At 40.1% G+C, this 23,858-nt stretch overlaps 1 protein-coding gene across 3 annotated transcripts in view; it reads left to right on the plus strand.

Annotated features, from left to right (window-relative positions):
- CTNNA1 (catenin alpha 1) overlaps positions 1–23,858 on the plus strand; it is a 181,170-nt gene that overhangs the window by 144,583 nt on the left and 12,729 nt on the right. For all 3 annotated transcript variants that reach the window (XM_028103519.2, XM_088023269.1, XM_028103520.2), the window contains 2 exons: positions 5,906–5,998; positions 17,870–18,026. In XM_028103519.2, coding sequence (XP_027959320.1) covers positions 5,906–5,998; positions 17,870–18,026 — 250 coding nt within the window. The remainder of the gene's footprint in view (positions 1–5,905; positions 5,999–17,869; positions 18,027–23,858) is intronic.

A 23,858-nucleotide genomic window follows, 5' to 3' on the forward strand; every position in this document is an offset into this window, starting at 1 on the left:
GTTCTCAAGGAACATCAGGATTCTTTTCTCTTGAAACATTGGTAGGAATGACAAAGGAAGCTCTGCCCAGTCTTCATCCTGTTCCAGAAGAGTGTAGGCCCTCCTGTTTGCTCATCAGTAGAGCTGATGAACTGATGTTTAGGCAGGCACCCTTTCTATCTGTAGTGAGAAATAGGGAACTTTTAAAGTGGTCCATATGATAACCAAGTAAATGGAAATGATTATTGTATCATCTAGGTGGCGATTTACAGTGAAAGCCTTAAGAAAATATCAAATAGCCAAGCCTTTTAAAATAGTTTATGGTGTTTTTTTCTAATCCTTTTATTAGAGATGCTTATATTTATATCCTGCCTCTCCCTAAATTAGACTTGATATGGCTTATTTCAAATAAAGACATACATGATAAAATAAGGTAGATGTAGAAAATCAGGACCTAGGAAAAGAATAATAGACAGTTTTGAACTATAATTACTACGACTGCATTTGGATTTGGCATGGAATTTCCTGGTAGCAAGGGGGAAAGGATGAAACAATCAGTTGTGTAGTTGTTGTCTTTAGAATGGAAGGAGGATGCCCATTTTTTCATGGGAAATAGCCTATCCTAAAAATGTGGAAAGAATCCTTACATGGAGCTTTTATATATTTATATATAAAGGTCATGTAATGATTAAATAGAGTCCTCAACATTTTAATACCTAATACAGTGACAGATTCCACATGATTATCTTTTTTTTATTCTGGTCATTTCTCTTTAAAAAGGCAAGGTCATATCATTCAGTTGCCACTGAGTTGAGATGCAAACAGCTGTGATCTCGTGAGGGGCCTAGCATGTGGCCTTCAGCCTCCCAGTGGCAATACTGGGGAGAACAGAGGGCTGTGAGTCAGGTGCTTCCTTCTGATCATCCCAGTGTAGCTTTCTCCTTTCTTTTTTAAAAAGTGTACGACCTTTGTTTATGTTTTAAATGTATTTTATAAAGAGCATACGTTTACTTATTGTTACTCAATTTAGCAGGGTTTTTTTTCCAGTTAATTAGAGAGTTTTGTACATACACATTGAGAAGTCAACAGTCAGTCTTACTGAGCTTGCTTTGTGAATAATTTATATTAACTTTCTGGATGTTTTAAAAATCTTGTTTTTGTTGTTGTAAAGCTTCACAATAGTATGTCCAGGTATGGATTTCTTTTTATTCACCCTACTTACTAAAATTGGTCTTCTCAAATCTGAAATTTATATTTCATCCACTCTGAAAAATTTTTAACTGAAATCTCTTTCACTATTGCTGCTCTCCCATTTTCTGTCTTTCCTTCTGAATCCTTCATAGTTGAATAGTAGTCTCTTTCAGTCTAATTGCACATCTCTTAATTTTTGTGTGATTTCCATATCATGAAAATTTCTTGGTTTTCCTGAATAATTTCTTGAGTTTTACTTTACAGGTTAGTAATTCTCTTTCTATCAGTATTTAGTCAAGATTACTTTAAACTTCTAGAAGTTGTGAAGTTATTAATTTTCTCTTGCGGTTCTACTTTGATCCTTCTCCAATATGCCTCGTCATTTTTGAATGTATTTTTCCTTTGTATACTTTCTTTTATTTCTGTTAACATAATAAACATATTTTTAAATACTCCAGTTTTGGTCATTTGGGTATCTGCCATCATTATGGATCTGATTACACAATTGTTTTGCTTACTTCTGCCCAAGATAGCTTATCTCCTTGTGTACTTCCTGCATTTTTTTATTGTAAATTCACATTCCTGGCATTTTGCATATGAGAATTCTTTAGGCCTGGGTTTAGATTACCTTCCATCAGGGAAAATTTCCATTTATATTTCCTTCTGTTGGTTGCTTAGGGATACCACTAACACATGACTAGATCAGAGGCATTTACCTTGTGAGGGCCATGATGTTGTTGGTCCATTAAAAACCCAAATTCTGATCACAGAATGACTCATACCCCATTTCTCTATTCCCCACCCATATATAAACACTGTTTTCAGTGCTTGCTTTTTCCTCATTGAATTTCTGCTTTCTCATATCTAGCCTCTGATAATTTTCCTTAATTAATACCTGGTTAGCCCTTCATTAAAAAAAAACACACACAAGATTTTTGAGGCATAAATTACAGACTATAAAATTCATCTTAACTATACAATTCAGTGATTTTGACTAAATTTACAGAAGTATGCGGCCATTAGCACAATCCAGTTAGGAATTTTTCTATCATCCATGCATGCTTCATTTTTTGGTGGCTTACTCTGTTCCATCATTTTCCTTGTGGATTTGGGAGTAACTGGTGGAAATTTAAGTGGTTCTGAAATTTATATGATGTGCAGTTGGGACTTCTCACTTAATGCATGACAGGTTTGGAAAGTTGAGTTATTGTTATTTTGTACCTTTTTTTTTTTTTTTTTTTGAGAGTTCAGACTCAGCCATTTTAAAGAGGAAAACTTAGGTGGTAGCTTGACCCAAAGCCCCAGTGGCAAGTAATTTAGGTTTTGAGCTTCATCCTCTTCAGCCTTATGGTCGTGGTATCACCACTTAGACTTAAAAGCTCCCTTTTCCAAAGTTCTTCTCACGTGTTTCACTCCCACAAAATGGGTGTAGTCTGTTAGGTCACTAATAAATGATTAATTTATTACCGAGAACAAAAAGAAATCTTAACTTCCTTCAGACGGTCCAGACTTAGTAGAGCACCTCAGCCAAATATGAATGAGAAGCAGTTACTCAGGGCAGTGGGATACAACTTGTGTTTGAGTTCAAACAAATTTCAGCTTCATTTAAAGTCATCAACACATGTATAATAGAGAAAAAGTTGTCATAGTGGGGTATTTTTTCCACTACAGAACTTCAGAAGAGAAAATCTAGTATAAAGGTAGAGTTTTCCTAAATGTTTGAAAAGTTGTCTTTTCTGTAATGTGTAGATGTCATATTTGTTGACTGACGCAGCCTGGCTGTGAGATTTTTTTTCTTTCTCCACAGCACAGATTGTTACTGCACTACCCCTTAAACTAGCAGGACTCCAGGGCTTTTTTTTTTTTTTTTTTTAAATCAGGGAGTTGCTGGTTTTCTGAAATATTCTGCTCTTCTACAAGGTCCAAATTTACACGGTGTAGGCATAAACCGTGCAAGAGGCCTTCATGATTTCAAAGCTAGTGATCATAGTGTTAGTCTTAGCCCACTTATTGGATTAGCAGGAATGAAAGACGTTTAAGTTGTTAATACACAATTTACCATGAGAGCAGAGATACAGTCATTTATTCTCAGAACAAATTTAGAGGTACTGTGCAGTAAGTGCTCTGCTAGGTTCTCTACAAGTTAGCTGCTCTAAGTATTTTTAACTCAAACTCGAGAATCTTCTTCAGTCTCGGTATTAATTGCTCTCCCAAATTTCTAGAGCCCCAGAAGGAGACATTTAGGAAGCCCCTCCCCTCAACCTCAGCTTTCACTGTCATCAAGCCTGGCACTAGTATATGAGGTTAGCCTCTCAGCCTCTCAGAGAGCTACGGTTGAGATGTTGCATTTGCACATTTGTCATTGTTAGAAGTGAGTAGCCCTGTCCCTGGAGGGTGAATAGAAGCTCATTCATCTGGAGAAGACTGTCAGTGACAGGCGCCCGCTTCCTCCTCCCCAGCCAGGCAGGGTGGCCTCCTGAAACAGGCAGTGTACTCTTGTAGAACATAACTGCTTCAGCAGTACATCAGAAACCATTTAAAGTAATATTTTAAAATAAAGAACAAGTCTTCCGTAACCTTTATTTTGTTAGGTTTTGTATCAGGAAACAGGAAAGATGGTTTACAGAAGTTAGCCATTTCAGCCTCAGCCACACACCACTCTCAGGTGTCTGATCTACAGTGGATGATAGTTTCCATAATCTTTGCTTCTTAATTTAAGTATTTTTCTGGGTTTTACAGATTCGTAAAATTGGGAGAGTATAAATTGAAATAAAATTGTGGTAGTCGTGACTAGAGAGTAGAAGATAGAAACACAATGACAGACCTTCCTGAACTTAACACTTGGCTGGCCTCCCAAATGGCGGGAGAGTAGGGCGGAGGTGCTGGGTCTTAGTATGCTCACTTCACCAGGAATCTTTGTTAGCCCCAAACTGCTAATTCAGTGATGAACCTCAAATTGTATATTTGTTTTTCAAAATGCCTTCTTAAGGAATTGAGGCAATAGGAGTTACAGATTCATGAACACATCTGATTTAAGCTTTTCCCTTCACTATAGCATCATAAAATGTACATTTGAGGGATAAGTTTTTTAAAAGTTTTAATATTCTACAAAATACAGTTTTGGTCATGTTTTGCAGTAATTTTTTTTTTAAGAGAGGGAGAGAGTGAGGGAGGGGCAGAGGGAGAGAGAGAATCTTAAGCAGACTCTGCGCTGAGCATGTAGCCCTACTCGGGGCTCCATCCCACTTCCTGGAGATCATGACCTGAGCCAAAACCAAGAGTCGGATGCTTAACTGGCTGAGTCACCTGGGTGCCCCTGCAATAACTTTTAAACAAAAAAATAGAAGTCTACAATCAACTCTATTACCATCGTGAAGACTAGTGTCTCTTTGCCCAGATCCAGATGATACTAGAAAGTGGAATTGTAATCTTTGGGGGGAGTAAAATGTTACTTCTTTATAGGATCTTGAAGTCCCCTAAACATTAAGGATTTGACTTAATTTTTCACTTCCTTACATGTTATGTATAAATTGCATGTTAGTTCTTTGGTTTCCTCTTATGGTTAGGCATTGCAGGATTCTGATAGCAGTCTTAAAGAAAGCTGATAATCCCTAACCATATGACTGCAAACAATAGCCATAATAGTATGTAATTTTTCTTGTGCCTTTATGTGCTTTCATTGGGTGGAGGAGTGAAAATCAAAGGTTATCACCCTTGCCCTTGTTTACTCTGGCATTTAAGCTCCTGGAAAGTACCTCTGGTACTGAGCTGCCCATGCCTCTGTCATTCATAACTCAGTTTGTCACCGGGGGAAAGGTGTGTCTCAGCACTGTGTGTTCATTTGGTCCTTGGTGTTGCTAATGGAATTGGCAAGCCTGTTCATTTAGAAACATGGATAAGTGATCATAGCCCTCACAGTTGCTCCAGAGCCGCCTTCTCGGCACCGGCAGGGCCTCAGCAGAGCAAGTATGACACAACCTGGAAAGACTGTTTCTGGCTTCCTGAGCCGTGTCCCGGAGATACTTGGATGAGAAAGACAGGACTTTAGTTCACGTGAAGCAGTACCATTTAGGAGAGAGGCCAGCTGGCAGTGCCTTTGAGAACCCAGTCGGAGGACAGTTTTGCTCTTAACTGTGGGACATCATCCCTGTTACTTTTTACATTTCTGATGAAGATGGCCTTGGTACATCTTGATGTTGTCTTAATACTATTTTCTTATGTGAAAATAGCTTTGTGTTCAAGTAAAACTCCTCTTGGCTTAGTAAGCATCCATTCACCCAGCACGTGAGAATAGCAACTCAGAATTTCTATTTCTTTTCTTCAAGAAATAGCTGCATAGTATATTGTTATTTGATGATACCAACTATTCTTTCCTGATGCCCTTGGTTCCTTAGATTGTCTTATGTTGTTGTCCACACCACGAGAACCTCTTTCTGAAGCTGCTGTTGAGGCAGATTAGAGCACATGTAAAACCTTGAGTTACATGCCCTGAAATTTAAGTCACCAACTTAAAGTGTGGCCTTTGTTACAGGTCTGTACTATCTCCTTAGCACAGAGATTTAAAAAAAAAATTGTCCTCCAAAGTAGGCAATCACTCTGTGAGAAGTAAAACTCCATTGACGCTCTTGGCATGTGTTCTGTAGAAGATCCGGGGTGGGAGTAGGTATGCATGTGTTTTCTTTAGCGATCAAAAAGAAAAACTTCAAAGATCTTTTTATGGTGTTCCTTCTTTTAGGTTGCCAACTTGGCCTGTTCCATCTCAAACAATGAAGAAGGTGTGAAACTTGTTCGAATGTCAGCAAGCCAGCTAGAAGCCCTCTGTCCTCAGGTAAGGTATGACCAGGAATGTTTATAGTACCAGCCAACTGGATTTTGGTTAGAGTGGACTTGAGATTTATTTTTTTAGTTTTGTTTTTAGGATTTTACATGGAAGTCTTGGGGTGGGGGGGAGACAAAACACTGATCCAGAATTCATGTAGTGTGGAGAAATTTGTGTTTAACTTCAAGTGACATTTCCCTGGGGCATGACATGTTACTATCCCCTTGCCCTTCATTAAAAATGCATAGTGTCCTTCACTGCTGGCAAATGGAGGGGGGTAGTGACCACACTATTCATTCTGTACCCTCCTTGAGAGAGGGCCATTTGTAACATCTGGCAGTCCTGCAATTAGGGTAGTTATCCCATGAGCCTGACGGTAGGAACAGCTACCCACCTGTGCGCCTGCTTAATGCCTGGGATTTGGATCTCTGTGTTGGAGGGAACAAGATTCAAGAGCTAGAACCATTACTCCATAATGTCCTAAAGTATATTCTGATACAGATATTAATAATGTAATCCAGCCAGCTACTGAATTAAAAGCTTGAGAACTTTTCTCCATTTATAATGGCATATTGGAAGACCAGTGATGAGGCTGGGTTAAGCATCTGGGACTCTCAGAAGACTCTGAAGCACACAGAAGGACAGTTGCTTTGTTAAATGCCCAGTGTGTTGCCTGCCTCCTATGAGAGGAATGGACTGTGTCTGTGGGGTCCGAAGCTCCTTGACAGTCACAGGAGTATAAGTGCTGTTTTCCATGGAAGAGGCTGCCTCTCTGATTTCCCACGTAGAGACTGCCTCATTGGTGTACTCGGAGGATTTACATTCACTGTGTCTAAATGTCCTGCCAAAAGGCAGTGGCCACAGATAAAGGAAAACAGAGCATAGGAGCTGGAGTAACAGAAGACAGATCCCAGGAATGAAGTTTCTGTGTTATGTCTGCAACCAGCTTTAAAATATATTGAGGTCTCATTTGTGTATATAATTCCTGACACTCAAGATAGGCCACCACAATAAGGAACGCTTGGTTATTAATCTGGGATCGTAGCTGGTGCACAGGCTAGTTAGGGCATTTGTTCTCCTCTCACCCATGTGGATTTAATGTGCCAGTGAGAGCTGCTTTGTCTGAACACTGGTGTGATGGGCCATATTGTGAATCCATATTATGTGTTGGACATCTCCACAACTTTAATCCAGTCGTGAAATCTGGTGGGATTCGGTAGCTGTAAAGATAGAAGCACAATGGATTGAGTCACCTGTGGAAAGTTCATGGGTGACCAGATTATGTGAAGTAAATTTAGAGATTTCTAAGATTTGGCCTTCTTTCCTCAAGTTTGCTGTTGTACCTTATCAGCACTTTGTTTTTAATGTCTTTTAGTTCTCCATTTGGTTTTGAAATGCTTGAAAAGTGACAATGCTTTCACATATCAGCTGAAACAGATGGTAACATACGCTGATCACACCTACCAAGAGTATTTATATAAATGATCTTAAAGCCTAGGAGAAAAATCGCATGGAGAGTCCAGTAGATCCTAATGAAATGATGGTGTGCATAGATCATATGTGGCTGGGCCGTGTTGCAGAGGTTTGAGTGAGGACACGCCCTCAAGGAAAGTAGGTGTAGACAGTGCCCAGACCACACTTGGTATTGGGTGTATGTTCTGGATAAAAAGGCGTTTGTCTAGGTGTGTTGCTTGTCTCCCAGACCCTGACCTAGGCTCGTTTCTACTTGTGCTCACAAGCGGGGCTGGGCAGACTCCTTGAAGGCAAATAGAGCTGGTGTTTGTGGGCATGGCAGTGACAGCCTGAGTATTATGTGGTGTTCCTACACGAGGTAGCTGCAACTCCACCCCAGCCCATTGTTGCCAGGTCCTTTCTTTTTTCTTTTTTTAAATTTTTTAAAAGATTTTATTATTTGTCAGAGCACGAGCAGGGGGGAGTGGGAGAGGGAGAAGCAGGCTCCCCACTGAGCAGGGAGCCCAATGCCGTGCTCAATCCCAGGACCCCCGTGATCACGACCTGAGCTGAAGGCAGATGCTTAACGACTGAGCCACCCAGGTGCCCCTCCTTTCATTATTTTAAAAGAGAAGTCAGCAATTCAGATTTTTCTGTCAAGTCTCCATTTTAAACAATTGGTAACTAATGAAAAGTTTTGAATATCTTTGAGCGTGATAAACTCTTCTGGGACTGTATCTGGCTTACTCTGGCCCATGTGTAGCATGCTCAAAGGGCCTCTTCTTCAAAGATGCTGGTGGCCATCCTTCTGAGGAAGAGGGCTTTCAGTGGAGGCTTACTCCTTACTCTTCATCCTGATTTAGGCAGCGACCTCCAGCACAGGGCCCTAGCCCTGACACGTTCCCTTCCATAGTCACGGGTTTGTTGGATAAACAAGAGTCTAGGCAAGTTAATCAACAAGGCGAGATAGTTCACCAGGAGTTTAAGAAGGGGTTTCCTATGCTGTAGTGTGTAGACAGTTTTTAGAGTCTATCTTAATTGTGAGGCTGCTGTCAGTATCTGTCCCCAGGATGATGGAGTACCTGTGAGGTGTTTCCAGGCTATTTTTTGTGCCTCACACGCAGGCTCTTGCATTTAGGAAGTAGGTCCCTGTGCTGGGGGTGTCCTCGTGTGTAACTTCCCTGGGGACTGCTTTTCTGTGGCTCCGCCTACAGTTCGGAGTTGGATCCTAGACCTTCCTTTCTAAAGGGGAGGGATGATAGATGGAACCTCTAGAGCTTTTTTCCCACTTTTCAGTCCAACCAATAGCAAATTAACTTTTGGAAAGGGGAACTGTTCTAAAGTACTCACTTTTTAGCAGTTAAACAACGTTAACTTCAAATATTTGAGATTAATTAAAGTTGAGGAGGAAGTAACCTGAAAGTGGCTTTATTTTGTTGCTCGGGGGATAAAAAAAAGCACCCACATCTTTTGGTGATTTGCTATTATAAGAAAGGAAGTAGGTCAGCTGTCTGTGCCTGCATTGCCTTCTACTTTGTGGCTGCACTCTCCCACTCTTCATCAGGAGGGAGACCTGCTCCCATCTGAGCACGGAGCCCTAATCTCACATGGTTTTATAAGGGAAAAACCCAGCTGTTTTGAAGAGAGATCTGAATCTGTACCCCACATATCCCTGGCATGTCTTGTTTGTGAATGCTCCCAAGTCTTAGTCCTTGGTACCTGCTTAGGATATTTCACTTGTTTAGTTCATTTGGTGCTAGGCAGGGAGGAAAAAGAAAAAGAAGAATGTTTCTGACAATTGAGTCTTTAAAATTGTAGGAGGGCATTTTGGAGATGATCTCACTTAATATTTTACTTTTCTTAGTTCATTTGTGAGAATGAGCATTGTACATTTAGGTTAATACAGATCTGGTCCTTTAATAATTCATAGAGCCTGGTTTAATGCGTGGCCTTGGAAGTCTACACAAGGTTGAATTAAGTATTTGAAGCCACTTCTTATCTGCATTTCTTTTTCTTTTTTTCTTTTTTGTACTTCTCACTAACTAGAGAAATAACTTTAAAATTGCCCATTCTTTCATATTGCTTCTTTTCCCTTTGTGCTTCTGGGAACGCTGATCATTTTTGTGGCTGACAGGCTTAAGAAGCATCAAATAAGCACAAACCCACACAGGCCTGGCCTATCGGTGGTGAGAAACTATATGGCTCTTAAAGGGGCAGCCAAAGCATACAGGCCACGGTACCCTGTGACTTCAGCTCTCACTCATCTGTTATTTCACAATCAGAGGATCATCTGCCTTTGAACCAGCTCACTTTTCCACTTTTGATATTGTCTGATCTTTTCTTTCAAAGCAGTTTCACTGAAGAGCTGGAAGGAGATGCTTCTGACTAAAAGTTTCTGTACCTTGCCCGCCTCCACCCCACTTCCACTCCCTCTGACAAGGCTGTGCAGGTAACAGGCCACCAGAGATGCTGCATTCTCCTTTGTAGGGTTTGCATTTTTATACTGGTCTCATTCTCTTTTCTCATGACAAGTCTGATTTCCATATCCTAACATTTGGAAAGTGATTCCTTCTCTTCTGTTTTCTTGAGAAGTCTGTATAATGGTTATTAGTCCTTTAAATGTTTGGGATTATTTACCAATGAAGTTGTTTGGCCTATAGTCTTCTTTATGTGAAGGTTTTTAACAGTTCAGTTTCTGTAATAGATACAGGGATATTCACACTGGCTGTTTCTTCTTGAGTGAGGTTTGGTCATTTGTATTGATCAGTTACTATTTTTCCTTCTGTTTGCTTTGTGTTTAATTTGCTTCTTTCTCTAGTTTCTGAAGTTCAAAGCATTGAGATCATTGGTTTGAGAGCTTCTTTTCTAATGTCACACTTAAACATTTAATGCTATAAATTTCTCTTAAAGCACTGCTTTAGCTGCATCCCACCAATTCCAATATATGTCTTAGATAGTATGGGAAGGTCAGGAAAGACGTCACTGAGAACGTGATTTGGAAGCATAGACCTGGAGGAGATGACCCAGCAAGTCATGGAGGGTAGAGTGAACAGCAAACACAGAGGCTTTGAGGAAGGAGGTCAGATATCTAAGAGGAGTTTGTGTGATTTGGGGCCTTTTAGGGCCATGGTAAGGCTCTTTACTCTGAGTGACATGGGAAGTCATTGAAGGATTTTGAATAGAGGGTTGACATGATCTAACTTAGGTTTGAACACAGTCTGCATGACTTTTGTCAAGAGGGACAGAAGCAGATACTCCTCAGGAGGCTGTGCTAAGCAGAATAATCCCTGCCACCCCGGCCCCAAAACGTTCATTAACTAATTCCTAAAATCTGTGAATGTGTTACCTTTTATGGTAGAAGGGACTTTGTAAAGGTAAAAAACAAAAACACTAAGAATTTTTACCTGGTTAGATTATCCATTTGGCCCCCCAGTATAATCACAAGGGTCCTAATATGAGGGAGGCAAGGGTGTCAGAGTCTGAGAAGACACTGTGATCGTGGAAGAAGGAGTTGGAGTAGTGTGGCCACAAGTAGAGGAGTGTGGGCATCCTCTAGGAGTAGGACTGGATTCCCTAGAGCCTCTAAAATGAATAGGTCTGCTGACACTTTGGTTTTAGCTAAGATCCATTTTAGACTTCTGATATCCAGAACTTTAAGATAATACATTTGTGTTGTTTTAAGTTAAACTATTTACGGCAGCAGTAAGAAACCAAAACAGAGGCTTTGGTGTTAATCCAGGACGGAGGAGGACAGTGGGCATGGTGAGCACTGGCTCGAGTCTGGGTATATTTTGATGATAGAATTTACTGAAGGATTAGATGTGAGGTGGAGGGGAAGGAGAAGAGCCAGGGAGAAATCAGGGTTTTCAGTCTAAGTAGCTGGAAGCATGGAACTGTCATTTATTTTTGATAAGGAAAAGTGGTTTGAGGGAAAGAGTTAATAAGGAGCTCAATTTTGGACATGGTAATTGATAAGCAAGATGCTAAGTGAAATTCAGGGATCAGATCTGGACAGGATGTATAAATTGAGACTAATCAGCACATACATGATGCTTAAAGCCGTGAGCCTGAATGTACTCATTAATGGAATGAGTATACCTAGAGTAAAAAGGTCTAGGAACTAAAACTGGGGTTCTCTAGCATTTAGAGTTTGGGGAGATGAGCAATATCCAGTAATGGAGATTGAGGAAGGGTTAGTAAGACCAGGAGAACACTAGAAGTTGGTTCTACCTTGGAAGCCAAGTGAAAAACAGTGTTTGTAGGAAGGGTGTTCATTCAATGGTAGTAGAAAGTGAACTGAGAATTTATTCTTGGATTGAGCAACTTGTAGATGTCATAAGTTACTTTGGATAAAAGAAGTTTAGGTAGAGTTTAGGAGACACAAGCTTGACTGGAGTGGGTTCAAGAGAGAAGAGAGGGATTGAGGTTAGCATGTGGGCAGTTCTTTGAAGTTTTAGGTAAGGTTTATAGAGACATGGGGTGGTAGCATGAGGTGGATATGGGATTGAGAGTGTTCCTTGTTTTTTATTTTTAGTTGGGAGCTATAATAGCATGGTTTTCTTTCTTTTCTTTTCTTTTTTTTTTTTTAGAATTTATTTTAGAGAGTGTGCATGTGTGCACAGGGGAGGGGCAGAAGGAGAGGATTTCAAGTAGACTCCCCACTGAGTGAGGAGTCTGATGCAGGGCAGGATCTCACAACCCTGAGATCATGACCTAAGCCAAAACCAAAAGTCAGGCGCTCAACTGACTGAGCCACCCAGGCGCTCCTGTAATAGCATGTTTTTTATGTTTACTTGATGAAAATAGTCCAATGAAGGAGAAGTAGTTACAGTATAGAATAGAGGGGAAATATTGATAATATAGAATTAGGAAATACCAGTAAAGGGGAAATACTGATAATAGAGAATAATAATATCAGTATCAAATATTGATAATATAGAATAGAATATAGATAATCTATATGATCGGAATTTATAAGAAAATATAGATATATAGATACTGATATCTATACTGATAATATACAATGGAGGCAGAATTAACTAGAGAAATGTTCTGGAGTAGGGGAGACAAAATAGAGATCTAGGGGACAGGTGGAAAGAAAGGTTGATCTGAGATGGGAGCATAGATTGAACACCATATTTTTAAAAAGGGAAGACAGTACATGGCGCAGATGCAGGTAGGTGGGTAGATTTGGTAATAGGAACCTGTAGACATTGTCTTCTGATTGCATTCACCTTCCCATTTAAATAGGAAGCAGCAGAATTACAAGCTGAGAGTGAGGATGCTCGCAGAAGTGTTACAGGTTTGAGAAGAAGGTGTGAAACGAGTAGAGCCCAGACTTGAAAGGAGGAGATTGACTGGACTAAGGAAATGTCCCCAACATTATGCATCTTGAGTGATAAGAATTTTAAAGAAAGACCACTCAGCATGATTGGGAGCAGGAAACTGTGAGATGTCTGAGTGGAGCTGTTTGGTATGTAGCATGGATATGAGTTGGGAGCTAGAATGAATGGTACAGATAGGAGATGTGGGAGTAGTTGGCACCTAAATGGTATGCAAAATCGTGAAACTAGATGAAATTGCTCACAATGAGGGGAGAAGTGTAGAAAGAGGAGAGAAGGCAGCATAGGATGGAACCTTGAGGAACTTCACTGTTAGTGGAGGAAGACAAGGCAGTAAAGGAGACAGAGGGAAAAATAGCCAGAACAGTGGAAGTAAAACAGAAGTATTTGACAGAATCTAACATTAAGGCCTGATAAAAAACACTTTGTAAACCAAGAACAGAAGAGAATTTGCTCAGCCTGATAACTTCATACTTAATGGTGAAATGTAATATTTAATGGGAACTGGTTGAGCCTTTTCCCCCTTCAATCAGAAATGAGACAAGGATGTCCTTTTCAACATTGTTCTAGAGGTTTTAGCCAACAGTAGCATTTTAAAAGTTACCATTCAACATGGTTGCAGTGCCTAGTTTTGGGCCTTTTGCAAATTTATTGAGCAAGAATATTAACTCACATTAATTTTTATTTCTTTGATTTGTGAGAGTAAATTTTTTCCCGTTTACTAGTCCTTAGGTATGCTGTCCACGTCTTTCCCCCATTTTTCTGCTAGTATTTTGGTGTTCTCCTTGCAGATTTACGTAACACTGTATAATTCATCTGTTATATAGGCTTAAATACAGAATAATATAGTCAAATTCATGAATTGACTTCTCCCATTGTTACTTGGAAATAGGGGATAGTTTTCTAAGAAGTGAGAAATATTATTTCTATTTAAATATTAAAAGCATAAATAAATTCTTTAGCTTTGTTATCTCATCTGTCTGGAAACAATCTTAGCATTTAAATATAAGCATGACGTGAGGCTTTAATTTTATTTTTCTTCAGATAGCACATCAAATGTAAAAATAATGTACTATTATTCCCCGCTGGTATGTGATGTTACTTTTATCCTACACTGAATTATGCTCTATGATAGGGCCTGTTTTTAGATGATTCTGTTCTACTTACTTAAGCTTTGTATTACATTTTTTAATTAACTCTCTTCATTACTCTTGCTCTCTATCCCCAAGATTTTTTCGCTATTCCCAGCTATTTATTGCTCCAGATGAATTTGTGAATAAATAGGTCACTCTTCCTACCCCAGAACAAGAAATGTGTTGTTGTTTGAGTTTTTGTAATGTAACTTAGAAAAGTTTAGTCACTTACTGTTATTTCAGTCATGTGGGTTTTTTCACAGATTTAACCCCTTATATTTCCTATTAACGGCTTTCAAAAAGATCTGACATTCTTATTTTATTTTCTAACTTTTTTCTGGCATATAGAAAAATTTATTAATTTTTAAAATATATTTATATTGTCTAGCTACCTAATGAACTCTTAATAAATGACTTTTCAGTTTCCTAGGTAAACAAAGATCGTCTGTATTGAGAAGTAATTTTGTGTTCTCTAACAGCTTTTTCTTTTATTTCATTCCCATTTTATTGACAAGAAGGACCATTATATTATTATTTAACTAATGGTGACCGTAGGTATAACAATAACATCTTTATTTTTAAGGTAAATGATTCTAGATTTTGCCACTAAGTATTATATTTGATGATTATTTAAAGTAATATGTTAAGTATCTTTCTATTTCTAATTTACTGAGTCATCAGAAATGAGTATTTATCACATGTCCTTTGTAAACAGTTCTGTAAATGAAAATGAGAGTTAACCTTAGACAAGGTGCCTTTTCTCCATTATGCTGTGTGAGATATGTTACTGAACAAAGAGAGCAACTTTCTCTTTGTAATGGAGGAATTATCTTCGTATTTAAAACATACAATTAATTCCCTGCCCATGTTTATTTGGCTCAGTTAGGAAACATTTTCTCAGCCAGATATTCTTAAAAGGTCTAGCTCTGCTCCGATTCATTGATGCATTTAGTGAATCAGTGAGTTAAGAAATGAAGAGTGGTCCTCACTGGTGAACCACCTGATGGGAAGTGAATGAATGGCAAGAAGGAAAAGAGGCAAAGAACAAGCCTTGAGATGATGAAAAGACCACCGCATAACACATGAAAAGATGATGGGAAGTCTTCTCACAAATGATTGTTTAAACACATACACCTTTGAAAGTGGCAGGCTATCAATAACTATTAAGTAGACGGCCCAGTGCCCTACGTCTCCGAATCTCTAGCTGATGGTCTGAATGGTCTGGCATTTCCACTAGTTTCTGCAGGAAGAGGAGTCTAGGAGGTGTCCTGCTTCAGTTTGTTAAAAGTCTTTGAGGGCTAAGTTGGTGTTACTCTTGAATACTGCTCCAATATATTGGGAATTAAACACAATGACCTGAAGGCATGTGGTTCCTTGGCACCTAACAAAACTTATCCCAGATCCTACCCTTCAGTTTGCATGCCCAGATGCCTCTGTGGTAGCTGTTATTCTGCTTCATCTAGATCCCTACTCCCATCACCACTAGTTTCATCTTGTCTTTGCTTCCCTTCCAAGTTGCATTATTACAAATATATTTATTTCTAATAACCCTAAGGACCTTGTACCTAGAAATGTTACTAATTGTTCTCTCAATTTGACTTCTTTACTGATTGAATGAAAACAGCAAGGGATCTGAGGAGATACTTCTCCAAAGAATACATGCTAATGGTCCATAAGCACATGAAAAGATGTGCAGCATCCTGAGCCATCAGAGAAATGCAAAGTAAAACCACAATGAGATCTCATTCCACACCCACTAGGATGGCTATCATTAAAAAAGAGAGAGTGAGTGGGAGAAAAGAAAAGAAAAAAAAAAAACAAGTGTTAGTGAAGATGTGGGGAAATTGGAACCTTCATATATGCTGGTGGGAATGTAAAATTGTGCAGCTGCTTTGGAAAACAGTCTGGCAGTTTCTCTAAAGTTAAATTCTACTTCCAATCCTACTTAAATACCCAAGAATAATGAAAACACAGAGACATGTATATGAATGTTCATAACAGCTTTATTCATGATGGCCAGAAGGTGGAAATGGTTCAAATGTCCATCAGTTGATGAATGGATAAATAAATTCTTATATATCTGTATAATGGCATATTATTCATCAATAAAAAGGAATGAAATGCTGGCACATTCTCCAGAATGGAAGAACCTTTTTTTAAAGATTTATTTATTTGACAGAGAGAGACACAGTGAGAGAGGGAACACAAGCAGGGGGAGTGGGAGAGGGAGAAGCAGGCTTCCCACTGAGCAGGGAGCCTGATATGGGGCTCGATCCCAGGACCCTGGGACCATGACCTGAGCCGAAGGCAGAAGCCTAATGACTGAGCCACCCAGGTGCCCCCAGCATGGACGAACCTTGAAGACATTAAGTGAAAGAATCTAGTTACAAAAACCCACATACTAAAATGATTCCATTTATATGAACTGCCCAGAATAGGCAAATCCATAGAGAAAGAAAGTAAAGTTAGTGGTTTCCAGTAATTAGGGCTAAGGAATATTGAGGGAAATGGGGAATGACTGCTGACGGATATGGAATTTGTTTTTGGGGTGATGAAAATGTTTTAAATGTTCTAAAAATGTGGTGATGGTTTTACAACTGTGAATATCCTAAAAACTAGTGAATTGTACGGTTTAAATGGCCGAATTTTTTTGGTGTGTGAATTATATCTCAATAAAGCTGGGTGTTTGGGTGTGTGTGTGTGTGTGTGTTTTTACAATTACTTTTTATTCTTTTTTAAGAGAGAATGTGCACGAGCGACGGGGGTGGGGGGCAGAGAGGAAGAGGGAGAGAGAGAATCTTAAGAAGGCCCCACACTGTGGGATCGATGTGGAGCTTGCTGTCACAACCCCAAGATCATGACCTGAGCGGAAATCAAGAGTCGGACGCTTAACTGACTGAGCCACCCAGGCGCGCCTACAAATTACTTAATAAATTTTACACTTCCTGTGCAGAACCTGAAATACCAGATGTTCATCACAAGATAATTAAGAATGGTGGATAACTGGAATGAACCTAGAAATCATATAATAGGAAAATAATGAGTCCATCCATAGGATGGAATAAGAAACAGTTAATGTGGTTTTTTAAAGTTTTATTTTATTATGTTAATCACCATACATTACATCATTAGTTTTTGATGTAGTGTTCCATGATTCATTGTTTGCGTATAATGCCCAGTGCTCCATGCAGAATGTGCCCTCTTTAATACCCATCACCAGGCTCACCCATCCCCCCACACCCTCCCCTCTAAAACCCTCAGTTTGTTTCTCAGAGAGTTCATCGTCTCTCATGGTTCGTCTCTTCCTCCGATTTCCCCCCTTCATTTTTCCCTTTCTACTACCTTCTTTTTTCCCTTCCTACTTTTTTTTTTTTAACATATGTATTGTTTGTTTCAGGGGTACAGGTCTGTGACAAAAGTCTTACACAATTCACAGTGCTCACCATAGCACATGCCCTCCCCAATGTCTATCACCCAGCCACCCCAGCCCTCCCACCCCACCACTCCAGCAACCCTCAGTTTGAAACAGTTAATGTTTTTAACATATATTTAATGATATGGAGACGTACTTAAAAGAAGAAACAAGATTGTGTTATGTATTTCTTGACATGTGTACTTATGTACGCGCGCGTGTATGTGGGGGAGTGGGAAGCCTGGAATATAATGTCAAAAATTTTAAAGAGTTGCTGTCACAGAGTGGAAAGATTAGAGAGAGTTTTGTTTCACTGCATATCTGTATTTCCAGTGTGTTTCTGTCACACTCACATATACAGCCTGTTGTCTAACGCTTCTCTCCTCCGCCTTTGTGAGTGTTGTGGTGGGCATGTGGTATCGCGGGCCCTGGTGAGATGTGTGTGAGACAAAGCCGCAGCCGCTGCACTGACCAGAGTGGCCCACATACTTTATTTTCATGACGCTGAAAGAGTAAACAAGGAACTTCAATATCTTTGCAGGTTATCAATGCTGCATTGGCTTTAGCAGCAAAACCCCAGAGTAAACTGGCCCAAGAGAACATGGATCTTTTTAAAGAACAGTGGGAAAAACAAGTCCGTGTTCTCACAGATGCTGTCGATGACATTACCTCCATTGATGACTTCTTGGCTGTCTCAGGTAATGAGCTGGTTCCCCAGGGAAGCATGTGAGAATGTGCATAATTCCACCTAAGACACAATAATGGACAATCAAAACGCCCCCAAGTCTGGGCAGGTAAATTATTCTAGCAGTAATACTGTGCTGGTTTTCGTTTTAATTAAAAAAACAACAGCAACTCACAACAACTGTCACGGACTCCTCAGCAGTGGGAGGTGGGGTTGGAGTTGTTTGCCTTGTGGTGGGGCTGGTCTTGATCTTAGAAGCAGGAATTAGAAAGCTGGCTGGCAGTTTTCCTCCATTTGTATAGAGTGAGATTTTGCAACTGTGACCTGTTCAACACCATAACGACCCACCCCTGTTGCTGCTGTTGTATTTAGAAAAAAACATTGACCTGGGTCCTGGGAGAGGCTGTGGTTGGTTGTGATGAGCCTGTGAAACTTAAGAGATTCCCAGCACCATCACCTTTAATTCCTTTTTGGAAATAATTTTTACCCCTTCTTGGAAAGCTGCTTCCTTTCTCCCTCAGAAATGATGATAGTTTAACTGCCTACTTTTTGAAAGACTCTGTCTGCATGATGCACAGATAGAAAACAGAGAGGAAATATTTAAGTGCCATTTAATTATGAACTTGCAAAAAATAAATCTGGGTAATTCACCTCACAAAAACAGTTGATTTCATTATATAAACATAAACTGGTAATGACATAGTAAATTGCATTCATATAGAAAATGTCTGTCAACTGCAATTCACTGTTTATCACGCAGAGATAAATTTCAATCCATCTCCTTCAAGTCAAGTAAGTATAAATGCATTCTTCATTTAACAGGGCTTCTGCTGCCCTTAGCTGCACTGCTTGCTCTCTGGAGGTGCCAGGCTTCCTGAGGCCAGTGGCTTTGGGCAGAGTCAGTGGCTGGGTACTTTAGGGCTAAAACTACCTGTCACCCCAGGGAACCACAGGCTGCAACGTGGGAGATGTGAGTGTCAATGGGGCTTGAAAGAGAAGCGGGGCTTAAGTACATGCACAGCACAGTCCTCCAGCAGTGACCTATATCTAAGGTGACAGTGTGTTCTGCATACCAATGTCGTCCTCTCTCTGTCGGTTCTCCTTGGGACTGGTAGCTTTGGCTGTATGTGAGAGAGTAGGGAGCGGGCAATCCGTAAACTACAAAAGGGGGGATAAACCACACTGCTGTAGGGCTGCCAAATTGCAGGTGCTGGTACTTTAAAACAAAAAACCCATTTGCAAGCACATCTTTGCAGGTGCCAAAAATGCAGCAATGGCTTTTTTGGGAAATCTTGGCCTTCTGTTGTTTTTCCCAATGAAGTACTGAATTATTCTTTTTCTTCGGTTTAGAGAAAAACATTCCACCTTCACAGCACACTTTTAAGCAAACAACAAATTCTGAAATCTAAATGTAAAGCCCCCCTCTGGTGATAGATCCTACATTCCTAAACTTTCTTCTCATGATTAGGTTGGGTATATAGCTCAGGCTTGGTCTCAAGGGATTTTCAGTCCTTCTTACAGCAAAATAAAATGTAATAGAATCAAATGTCCCTCATGCAACATTCTTCAAATTGGAGAACAAAAAGGATTCTGCAGTAGCATTTAGTGGGATCCAGGCAGTATCTTTAGGGTAATATGATATAAAACAGAAGCATGGTAAAGAGAAATCAAATTCTTTAACAGATACACTTTTATCTGGTGAGTATGTTCAATTTTTATGCAAATGTGGGAAAATATAACGGTTGACTTGATGGAAAGGAGTTTAGACAGTTTCTATTTAGAAAATAAAAACAGAACAATTCTCTAAGTCAGAAAGTGGTGGTGTTTTCAGAGTATCTGAGTTTTAGAGGTCTACCCCGGTATATTTCTCTTAAGGTTTTGTCACAGGCTTGCTTAGCAGAGTCAAGCAATTAAAAGATTTACAGGGCCAGGCTGTTACTCATAATTCTTCGGATTCTCTTATGGTGTGCTTTATAGGGACATGGGATGAAGGAGAGAAGCAGATGCCTGGGCAGAGTTCTCCTCCATTGACGAGTTAGTTTTTAGCATTCACACTCCTTTGTATTCTCACACACCCGCCCCACCCGTGATAGCTTTAGTCTTTTTATGTGGGGCGACTAGAGATGTCTTCTGACCAGACGCAGTCTTGCTAGGGAGGTGACTGGCTCTCATCACAAGGAGCCCCCGTTTGACTGGGCTGGCCCCCTCGTGTCCAGTCCTTAGCCTTGGTGCGGTTCGCGGCGTCTAGTTGTGCCCCATGGACTGGAGAGCAGGTGTCAGTCTGCAGCATTCGTGGGCAGTCTTTAGACAAGAAGGCACGTCTTGTCCTCATCCCGACGTGCCCCTTTGCCAGTTTCCCCTTGCCCTGTGGCGCACGGTGCTTCAGTAGTCCTGTTAGGGCGGCATGTTCTTGAATAAGGGGGCTGGCTTCGGCTTGGCTTCTGGCATCATAAATCTTCGCTAAATGCAGATGAGGAAGCTGCTTGACTCCCTGGAGTGGTGGTTGTGTCCCATTTTGTACTGTATTCTGGTACCTCTGGCAGTGTGATAGGTTTTGTAGAATATTTCCACTAGTGATTTTATACCATCGAGTCCTTGGACTCGATGGCGCCTAGAGGTTCGCTGTAGCCTGTCCGCTAGCCAAGAACCCCTCCACGGGTAAGTTACTTAGGGGATAGGACTGCTTTCTCTCTGTTTTCCTGCATATTCAGTCCCTTGGGTTCCCAGTGCTCCCCCATACTTGCCACAAGTCATACCTAAATTGGTGGCTCAAGAAGTAATGGTCATTTTGTGTATAATCTGGTAAAGCTACCAAGCATTTCATGGGGCTGCAGGGCAGTGGAAACTTGGGTCCCTGCATATCAAGTACGAGACGGTAGCACTTGAAAATAGATGTCATGTATGCCCCCACCCCCAGGGAAGGGGGAGTGGGGGCTCCTTTTCACCAAGTTGTATTCAGAATGTGCCTTGTAAATATTGGAGATGGTTAAGATGGTAGAGCGCATTCAGCAAACCCCAAGTATATTTATATTGACTGATCCCTTAAGGACAGGAGTTTGAAATTTATCAAAGTGATAAAGACTGTTTGAATTCCATTTGAATTGTATTTGATAAACGTTTTCCATGGAAATGCAATTTACTGTCTTATGTATTTATTCTGCTTACATGTAGAAGTTTTAGTTTTTTTTTTTTTTATTCAAGTGTTTGGTTAGAGTGGTTCTAATTGGGTTTATTACATTTCTTTACCTTATCCAAACGCTCTTGGAAACAAATAGTATAGTGCATTAGATACTATAGGGCATACTAAGAGTGGTAATTTGTACTTCTTCACTAAGTGTCAGTGTGCCCAAAGAATTTGGTCTGATTGAAGGCAATTATTACTATTTTTTTTAATGGAAGGCCGTTAAATAATAGGATTGTTATACTTAATTTTTTGTTTTTTTGTGTGTTTAAGAGCAAAAAACCTGTGAAACTACAGATAAGGTCATGGTGAAGTTGGGTGTGATTTGTGACTCCCATGCCCACTAGCTATGTGACCTTGGGCAGTTCAGTTAATACTTGAGTGCTCTGGTTTCCTCATTAATTAATGGTGTTTTTTAAAAGATTTTTTTTATTTTAGAGAGCGTGTGCATGCATGCATGAGTGTGGGGAGGGGCAGAGGGAGAGAATCCCAGACTCCACAGAGTGAAGCCCGACATGTGGCTCGATCCCATTGCCCTAAAATCATGACGTGAGCCAAAACCAAGAGTTGGAGGCTTCACCAAATGAGCTACCCAGGTGCCCCTGTATATGAAGTATTAATATTATCATCTCCTTTGTCTGCAAAAGTTTACACCAGTAAGGATAGCCAGAGCAAAGGGTACACAGAATGGGTCCTGTTACTCATCATGGATTGAAGTTAGGAGTTCATGCAGGCTTTTTGGAGAATGCCAGTTGGCTTGGTGCCTAGAGGGCAATCAGGCACCACACATCTATGTTAAACTATCCCTTTCGACTTAGTAATCCTATTGCTAGAAATTTCCCCCAGAGATATGTACCCACATGTTTGCCAAAATACCTGTACAAGGATGTTCATGTCAACTAAAATACCTAAGAGAAGACTAGACACGTAAATTATGGCCCCTGCATCTGTTCAGTAGGGTACTTTGCAGTCATCAAAAAGAAGGAGGTAGAGGGGTGGAGGCAGGCCTAGAATGGTTTTCAAATGAAAATCATATAATAGTGTCCATAATACGACCCCTTGTTAGATTGTTGTGTATGTGACTTTTTTCCTCTCAGAGGAACCTCTAATGTTGAACAGTCAGAGTGCTTAATGGGATACAGATTGGTGTGTCTACTCATAATGGACCCATGCTGAGTTTCCTTGGTGATTCAGTTAAAGCTAACATAATTTATGGTTTAGGTTAGCTTAGGTACCTCCAACCCTCCCTTGTTTGTACATGTCCAGTGGAAACTCATTTCTGCCTTAGGGCTAAAGTGTAGCCAGCAGAGTTGGTGCTTATGTCCTGGGTATGTGGTGGCCTCAGCTGCATGGGGCTTTCCTAGAGACAGCTGTTCAGGGACAGTAGAGACTATTACTTTAGTCAGCTTCCCGAAATAGAAGGCTTCCTTTGTTGCTAAAGCATGGCAAGCCCTTCCCTGGTTTAGGTTCACTGGAAGAAAGCCAGTGTGAATTCAAGAAAGTCAAAATTGATTTTTAAAAACATAGGTGTCTAGATGAAGGTTAACAAATCCTTGGTGGAAGTTTGGGCTACTTTGTCTAATGAACAAAAAAGAATGCCATGCTTCATGGATTCGAAGATGTGTTTCCTCCCCTGTATTAACAACCCTGAAACGAGGATGAATTTTAAAATCAATGATATAAGGAAACATTGGCCGTGGTTTAGTTGGCAATACTTTTTCCTTCCTTTTCTTTTATTTTCCTTTCCTTGGTGATACGAAATACAAATGTAAAATATGTTAGGTTTAGCAAAAGCAGCAGTTCTTCCCCACAGTATGGTGTGCAGGCTCAATACCAGTCTGTTCAGTTTACATTAACTATATAGAGAGTTTATATATAAAAGATGCTTCCGATGGGCTCCCCACCTGTTTATTCTTAACGATTGGTTCACATATCCTCCCTAAAATTTGTTTATGTAAAAAGTTTAATACATTTTCTCTGTTAATAGTACGATGATGGAAACCCTAGCAAGTCCCCTCTAATTTTTGAATTAGGGTCTTCTTAGCTATAGTGGTAATTCATTTTTCCCTTCTGTAATAGGAATTCATACTGTATTTTGGCTTTCACTGGAAATAATTTATTTAAAGAAAGAAAAGTTCACAGCAAAATTAAGAGGAGGGTACAGAGATTTTCTATCTCTGTGTAACCGCACACACGCACAGCCTCCCCCATCATCAGCATCCCCCATTGCGGTGGCACATTTGTTACAGTTGATGAACCTGTACTACATTATCACCCAAAGTCCATCATGTACATTACTGTTCACTCTTGGTTGGTGTACCTTCCATGAGTTTGGACAAATGTATCCATCATTATAGTGCCACATACAATATTCACTGCCCTAAAAAATCCCTATGCTCTTCCTGTTCTTCCCTCCTCACCTCCAGCTCCTGATATTTTTTATTGTCTCCATAGTTTTGTTGCCTTTTCCAGGATGTCATTTGGTTGGAATCATAGAGTGTGTAGCCTTTCAGATTGGCTTTTTTCATTTAATAATACGCAGTGAAGGTTTCTCCATGTCTTTTTGTGGCTTCATAGGTCATATCTTGTAAGTGCTGAATAATATCCCATGGTCTGGATTTACTTCATTTTTTCCATTCATCCACTGAAGTACATCTTGTTTGC

This window comes from Eumetopias jubatus, unplaced genomic scaffold (assembly GCF_037043125.1).
Source record: "Eumetopias jubatus isolate StellerSeaLion01/CBP00866 unplaced genomic scaffold, mEumJub1_p1.0 scaffold_5, whole genome shotgun sequence".
Taxonomy (NCBI): domain Eukaryota; kingdom Metazoa; phylum Chordata; class Mammalia; order Carnivora; family Otariidae; genus Eumetopias; species Eumetopias jubatus.